The 8,527-nt window shown below is 39.9% G+C and overlaps 1 protein-coding gene across 1 annotated transcript; it reads right to left on the reverse strand.

The window, feature by feature from the left end:
- Positions 1-353: 353 nt before the first annotated feature.
- On the reverse strand, positions 354-7,266 carry rps19 (ribosomal protein S19). Its single transcript, XM_079344924.1, has 6 exons — positions 7,169-7,266; positions 6,358-6,428; positions 6,023-6,123; positions 2,881-3,064; positions 2,268-2,322; positions 354-408 (listed from the first exon to the last, which is right to left on the reverse strand). The coding sequence occupies exons 2-6, from the start codon at positions 6,426-6,428 to the stop codon at positions 376-378; spliced, it is 444 nt and encodes a 147-aa protein (XP_079201050.1). The 5' UTR covers positions 7,169-7,266; the 3' UTR covers positions 354-375.
- Positions 7,267-8,527: the final 1,261 nt, after the last annotated feature.

Genomic DNA, 8,527 nt, shown 5'->3' on the forward strand with positions numbered 1-8,527 from the left:
AAGTAATAAAAGCAGATTTGTTTTAATGTGACAGCAGAGAGCTGGCCACTGAAGAGAAGCTTTTTCAAACGCCACCCTGTAGTGAGCGTCTGCTGGTGAGATACCAGTTTAGAAAACAATGGACTAAATGACATTAAAGCCAGAAAGCAGCAGTCATCCTTTCATAGGAGGACTGCAGTTCATAATGACCAATAATATTCCTGTTGGTAAGTGCAGTTCAATCTGAAGTGCTGCTGAGTGCTAAAATGAGTCCAAATCTATTCATGTCATTGATTTTTTAATATAAAGACAATCAGTAACACCTCATGTATTCATCAATAATGAGTATTAGTTATTAACAAAAAGACGCAGTGTTTGACTTTCTCCAAAAAAGATTTATTGAACAGTTTTCTTGTTTGCAGCTGCAACCTGTGGGGAGAAAAAGCAGAACATGAGGCACATTCAGTGACAATGAGTTGTTCTGGCTTTAAAAACAGCTGGGAGGGGGAAAAGATTAATTGTTTTATTGAGCCATTTCAGTTCATAAATTATCTAAAACAATCCCTAGTGATAGAATAAACCGTTTCCTCCTGCTGAATATTAAGGTTTGAGGATCTACACCAAAGTAGAGTTTCAACAGGAGTGTGGGACTTTGGAGTGACCACGGCCTGGAAGAATAACTGCTCCTTTCCCAGCATGAACGGTCGGTCTGCTGTCAGGACTTGGCAGAAATCTTGCCAGCAAAGAGTAAAAGTATTTCTCTTCAAATGCAATCAGAAACTAAATCACCAAGGATCTGAGCCGCACCAAAATGGTTCCCTGCCACTTCTGTGCAGTGGGTGGGGCTGAGCGCAGGTCTGCTCATTAGCATACTGCTCATTAGCATGGGTAAACAGGTAGAAAACAGATGCCATACGGCAGACTTGCCAAGCATGAAATTCCCTCCTAATGTTTATCCCCTTTACCCTTGAATCATCACAATGCTGCTGCTTTGCTCCTGATTTTTGACAAGACCCAACTGCGATTTGTTTAGTGAAAGCAACAAACAGTTCCTGCAGTGTGTCACACAAGAAACACAACACACACCTGGCTGGTAGAAGCAATTTGCCCAAGGACAAGTGCAGCAAAAAAAAAAACCTCTTGCATTATGAAGTGACAGTGGGGCCGTGTACTCCCACTACAGACAAGGTGTTGCATCAAAGCAGAGGGTTGATATTTCTGTGATCACACTCCTAAGGCAACGTGCCGAGAACGCCTGAACCTCACATAAAATGCCACAGTATCACAAACGGGATTCCTCGCTGTTCAATGAATAACATAGCATCTTCACACCGGCCGCCGCCGGGCAGACATTTCCTCCAGGAGCCGACTAATACTGGAACATTTCAATTCTAGCAGGTCAGAAAAAGCTGTAAAATACATGCATACTTAATAAGTTCCTCAGTGTAATATCTATTTTAAGAGCCAAGGAATTTACGCCTCTTTCCCCCCCCCCCCAATCACTGAGACAGCAGGAGACTTGTGCGTACGGGAGATGCATGAGATTCAGTCGTGGGCCGACAGGATTAGGTTAAGGACAACAGTCTTCAAGAGGACAGGAGTGTAAATACTGAAAAAAAGAGTCATGTCAACACAAACCATGGCCTTAATCACAGAAAAGATCAGATACCTTTTACACTTCAGAAGAGTTTAGAGAAGTACCATGAAGCTAAAACTGATTGGAACTGCTCTTGCTCGGTCCAGTGGGAACAGGAGTGAAGATGCAGGTCAGTGTAGGATTCATCTGCAGTGATTCTTTGTTGTATTGCAGATGTTCTGGGTTATATTAAGGACTCGTAGGATAGGCAGAGATGAGCGAGTGTAAACACGCTAGGTGTTTATTGGCTCTATAAGAAGGACATTGTATTTCTGATGAATTACACTCACTGAAGTTCCTGAACCATTTAAAAAGTCTGTAACAACCTATGACAGTGACCCCCAACTAATGATTTCACGCTGTCCCCTGTGCTCTGGAGGAATGAAGTAGGGATGTACTTTTTCTATATGACTCATCGAGGGTCAAATCCAAAAGGTGTTCAGGTGGTTTCCATCCAAACTGGATCAGCTGATACACTCATCAGTACACGGCACTTGAAGCTTTGCCACCTGGTTTATTAGTCTTTTTTTTCTCCCCAAAAAGATTTCATGGGAATAAGTTACAGACATCATTGTGCTGTTTATAAGACCTACTTAAACCAGGACTGAAATACTCAGCTCAAGAAAAAAAAAAAAGGAAACTTGTGTCTCACCTGGCCAGCGATTCTATCCAGGTCTCTGGTTCCCTGAGAGGTCAGTCTACGACCACTGAAACAAAGAGGAACATATATTAGGACAGGGAAATAAAGGAATACTCAACCTATAGAAACAAAATCAGCAATAAATACACACTATGAGGAAGTCTTTAAGAAGTACTTATTTATGCCACATTGACTACACTGTTACAGTCAGGAGAAGCCACATATCAATATCCTATGTGAACACAACTGTCATCATTAACGCTGAAACAAAACGCTGTTTAAGATGGAAGGCTCATTTTCTGGCTTACTCACACTGAATAAAAACAGAGCGAATCAATTAGCCCTCTGTTACAGTGTCATTAGGTTTGTATTGTAGACTGAGCATCATTCAAGCATGTACATTTTGAAGACACCGTGGCAGCATCAGACACTTTGAGCTGTGCGTCAGAAGTATTGCCCAAGCTAGCCAAAAAACACTTCATACAATGCAATGGCAATCTGCTTCGTCTTAAGTAGATGACCATACTTGTATCTGGAACACAGAACCTCCATCAGTGCACACTTGACTTTGCCTTGTTTTAATTCTGCCTTCTGATCGAGCAGATAACTGATGAAAGACACTCACCCATTGGGATCTTTCTCGATCATCTTGAGCAGCTCAAGGGACTGGAGAACCTTACGAGCCACATTTTTGGATCCTACACTGTAGTGAGCGGGGCACACGCCGTTCCTCTGGCGACTTCCATAGATCTTGGTCATGGAGCCAACACCAGCACCTCCACGGAGGTAAAGATGGCGGACTGTGGATGCTGGAGGAAAAGAGGACATATGGTTGTTATTACACAGCAGCAGTGAAAAGACTCAGTGCTCTTTGGATTCACTTCACCCATTCAATGCTTTGGGCTTTAGTTAATTATGACTCCGAAATATACAGCAGCGATCCAAAGTGATGAACTTACAGACGCCAAAAGTAGTGAATAAAGGCTTCATTGACACCTTAAGGCATTAGCAGTTATAATTTCACAATTTTTGAAAACAGAGGCCAAAAGACATTAACTAATCCAAGATGTCGCTCTCCTGTTCTTTTCTGCTTTTCACACTAGTTCAGATTGTCAGGAAGTGGAAAACTGGCCCTCGTATTCTGTCAACAGTAGCCAGTGAATCTTTTGTATGGGGAACATATTTTAAAGTGTCCTGCATGTGTAGCTGTCCCAGGGATATGTTCAACAGATCTGGGTGAACTGAACCATCTCAGCAAGTTAACTATAAACAGTCATCCAGATTACTATAATATTGTAAAAGACACAGAAATCCACTCCATGTGAAATCACAGCAGGGCTTTGTGCTAGCATTTATGAAGCCAAGTGATTCCACACAATCTTTGAAATACATCCACAAATAGTTTTACATCCGTGAGGTGATGTAAAAAGGTTACAGTACTTCAGGGAGGGACCGCAGCATGAGGTTTAATAAAAAGACTGAACAGAGTTTTCTATAAGCAGACTCGTTTTAATCCTGCTGCTTACCTTTGAATAAAGCTCATTTAAAAAACATTGATTAGAGAACAGTAAGTGTGCTCAGCCACTTTGCGATGATTTGCCTCCACTCCAGAGATATTTGAGCACAAGGACAGAGAAATGTGCCAGACTGTGTCAGTCCTGACCCCACATGCATACAAGTGTGTGTGCCTGCTTTGCAGGGAGATTGCATTCTGCTTTGAAGAATGTCATCCTTACAAGTTTTCCCAAATCCTAACAATCAGCAGACAAATCACAATGTTAGCACAGACGGGTCATCCTTAGCAGCACAGCTACTCTGTAGGCTCCATGGATGACCATGGTGTTTTTTTTTTTTTTTTTACATAATGAGTAGAGCTGAAACGATTCCTCGAATAATCAATTCAATTACAAAAATTCATAGAGGAATTTTTGCTGCCTCGAGGCCTGGTATAGTTTTTTTGTGTCATCAAAACTATGCTACGAGTATAAAACATGTTTAATGTAGCTGCAGCTGCCTTATTCTCTGATGGATTTTAGTTTTTAGTCTGCCTTTCAATGCAGTGTGTGGGGGGGAAGCAAGCAAATATATATTTAAAGTTTCTCAATTTCCTGAACTGATAAAATAATTTAATCTTTAATAGATTACACAGAACATTATACTTTAATTAAATTTACTGTAACAGATGTATAGGCTACACAAAAACACTATTGTTATTTCAGCCATTAAACCAAGTTTGGCCTGTATTTTTCATTTTCCTGCCACCTTGACCAGTGAATCAAAAAGTTTATTTGGGACCCTGTCAGTAATATGGTGAGCGTCAGCAGCTGTAGAGTAGAGGTAAACCTTAATAAGCAAAAGTATGATTTATTCGATCAATCAATCAGGATATTTGATAGAATACTCGATTACTAAAATATTTGATAGCTGCAGCTCTAATAATGAGTAATTAATGCACACTGCAAATAACATGATCTAATCTTTCCCTATCAATTTATGATGCAATTAAACTTTTCAAAGAGATAAATCAAGTCCATGTTACTCCACATTAGAACTGGGCAATCAATTCAAACCGGAATTCAAGTAATCTTGTCTGTGTATTATTTTCAGGGCAGTCTGGTGATGTCCGGAAACAATGTCTGTGGTTTCGACACATCTTTAGGGAAGACTGCTAACAAAAAGTCTATTGTAAACACTGCAGAAACTGTTAGCAGGAAATGCAAGTTATACATTTTCTACTGTTTAAGAAAAGTTCATTTCTATGTTAAAACCGAAATGTTTAGTTTTTAATTCAAGAGACAGTTTAGTTTGAAATAGTCGATTACGGTAATAACAGAGTTCATCAGATCTGAATCTGCACTCGTGAGAAAACACTTCACAGCTTGGATCAACCCCCGCAGTTCAGGCCACAATTGATCCAAAGATTAATAAAAAATAGTATCAACATAGTGTAAATGTTACTGTGCCGTCTCAGTAAGCGTAGACTGTTTAAATCGTTAATGCACGCGACAGTGGAGACCTGCTGTACAAATAGGAGAAGACTGTCTTTAATACATTTTAGGAAAGTTCTCAGACTTTCAATAGAAACGGGTCATAAAGTGTTGGACATTTCTTTGGATATGGTAACTAGCTCAGTTTCATCCCACGGTGTCTGCTTTCATCACAGATATCTGCTGGGAGCTCAGTGCAACATTAATCAGAAACTCAAGTGCAGTGTACAGATCATGAGAGGAAAACACTTATTTTTGTCTTAATTTTTTTTTTTTTTACAGCCAACCTATTATCCACAGACTTCTGTGTTTCTTAAGTTCATGTCGTCAACGAGGTAACAAAGACTGGTATTGAAGTGATGTCGCTTTTTACATTACAGTCTATTAAAGCACCATCCAAATAAAAGGGTAGTTCTGGGTTATCTCTGATTGTATTATTTGAATTCTAGAAATGTGTGTAGTAAAGAATACATGACTAAGCCTAGTAAAGATGCATTTTTATCATCATTGCTTTTAAATACATTTTGACTCATGTTAGATGAGGCGTATACACGCAGTACAGTTCATCTTTGTCTTTTAGGCTGATCAGAAAAGCCAACCCAGGAGATTTGTAATCCATTACATCACTGAATGAGAGTCTACCAAACGTGTGGTCACGAGTAAATATCATGAAGGACATAAGCAATAGAGACCCACTGGCTACGCTGTCATTTTATCCATAAAGTTGACTTATAATTCAAAACAGCAATAATGAGCATCGCCTCAAAGATGTTGACTCACCAGCTCTAATGTAGTACCAGTTCTCATCACTGGGAGCCAGCTCTTTGTGCTTGCCCAGCTTGACGAGGTCCACCCAGTCAGGCACCTTCAGCTTTCCTGACCTGAAGAGGGATGAGAAGAGTCACAATCATGGGCCCACTCCAAACCCTCATAATAAACATCAGTCTCTGTGATATAAGGACTGTTAAAGTAGCGAGATGTTGCATCATTACAACTGATACTTCTAAATCACCTAAAGAGAAAGCCATTTTATCCACGTTTGAATTTGCACACTTTGGAGTTCATGAATCATTTAAACATTTTTTTAAAAGTTTGTGCTGGAAAATACCACTCACTTCTTCAGGAAGGCCGCTAGGGCACGAACAAACTCCTGCTGGTTGACGTCTTTCACTGTGACACCAGGCATCTAAAGCAGACAATCATGATGAACACGGCATTAAAATCAAACCGTCATAAAACGTGAAGCGACTCTTCCAAACTAAATGCAGCTACAAGTATCCAACAGATCGGCTTACTGCACTTCACAAATACCGCGATACTTCGTGTGATTTCACAGCACACACTTTGATTAATGTGCCGTTATAAATCCTGACTATGTGTGTGTAGCTTGAAGTTTAGGTCACACACTTCTAGTCAATGATCGACAATCATGTTCATTTGTGCAAGCAGAAAGCACGACGGTTCAGAGCTTCAGACAGTTCAACATGCTTTCACCCGGCATTGCCTTCCAGACGTGCTAACCTCTCGCTTACGCTACCGGACCCATCTCAGTTAAAATGCCCAGATTAGCCATGGAATCTTTCAAAACTGCCCATTCAAAGAGACCACAGCGGACAGCGCTATTATCGGGTTTTAAACATGTATTTATGAACTTCAAGTGTTCGCAATATTATGTCATTAGCCGCGAGCTAGCAGGCCTCAACGAGGTAGCATGGGGGCAGACATTACTAACAGACCTGCGGTGCGCCTAACGTTCAAGAAATACTCTCTAATACCTAACAAATACGACGTGTAATCTTTTACCATGCCGCAGCCATTCTATCAATGCGCACTTGATAGTCTGCGTACCTACGTTTAGAATGGTAAAAGCTGCAGGTTTGAGGTTATTTTAAATGATTTCAACGAGGAAGGAAAACAGCGCTTTACCTTGCTTCTGGACAGCGAAGGGAAGAGGGTGGAACGGGGTTTCCAACTCGTGTTAAAACGGGCAAATCTCGTTCTGTTACGCGAGACTGAAGCGTTGTTTTTTTCATCGTTGCAGCTCATCACAGTAAACCCTAAACTGACAGACTGACCGAGAAAAGCATCGACGGACACACAAAAGGAAAATTAACTGCTGTTTTAGTCCTATGTTTTATATTTAATGACATTTATTCTTCAATGCAACATCACGTTAAACATAACCAACAGCAATATGACCCGGTACACTAATAAATGATTCTGTAGTCATGTACATTTAACTTATCAGAAAAACGAATGCTTTAGCCTATACAATAATAAACCATAACTCACACATACATATTACAACATAATATCCAATTCATATTTTTTATTTCACAAGGTTCTATCATGACTCTAGATTCATATACTTTGAATTTTCTGAAAATTGTGGATGGTTTAGGCCTGGTCGATAAACTGAAAACTTTTATAATGATTTTGAATGTAATGTGGAATTATTACTCCCCCAACTGTCCTTTTCTTTTAGTTAGAAATATATGACTATTCTATAAGCAAAATGTAAACATCTCTATTAAAACATTATCTTATTTCACCAAGGCCAACAGCTGGATTATTGCTCTTCAGCAGACATACAAGTTGAAAAGATAAGCTTTTCAGCCTTCCTACAGACATAACACACTTGAAGTTGGCATGGCAGCTTTATGTGGCTTTGGACACACTTCATCCTCAACATTTCTGAGGTTTTTAGCTGGGTTCACATTTTGGTCTGACATGCCCACCTTCATTTTTTTCCCCAGATTTTATAAAGTACTTGATCTCATCCTTCTCCTTGATCTATTTGTGCTTTCTCATGTGGTACGTGTAAACCAGGGGTGTCCAAAGTGCGGCCCGGGGGCCATTTGTGGCCCTTGAGTGGATTTTTTGTGGCCCTTGACTTCAATCGAAGAATCAGAAGATTTTGGCCCCAGGCCTCATCAGATAGCATATTTCGTTCTTTTTTTCTTTTTCATGTTAGCGAGGGAGACCTTTAAAAGCCTGACTATTCTTTCCAAAAAATTAGAACAAAACAGTTTCCCACTGCAATTAGTTATTGTGTATTTACATTATTTTTTGAAGAGGTCAAAATACAAAAAGTTCCTTCCAATATTTATAAAAAATAAATTAAAAAAAACCTGTGGCCCGTGAGCAATTCTAACGGGACAATTTTGGCCCGCAAGAAAAAAAGTTTGGACACCACTGGTGTAAACCAGCTGGCCAGTTTCACGCAGTTGACAGAAAGCTTGGATCTCATTTTGCCTTTGTAGATTTGTTTTTAACCTCGAACTG

This window comes from Symphodus melops, assembly GCF_947650265.1.
Source record: "Symphodus melops genome assembly, chromosome: 5".
Taxonomy (NCBI): domain Eukaryota; kingdom Metazoa; phylum Chordata; class Actinopteri; order Labriformes; family Labridae; genus Symphodus; species Symphodus melops.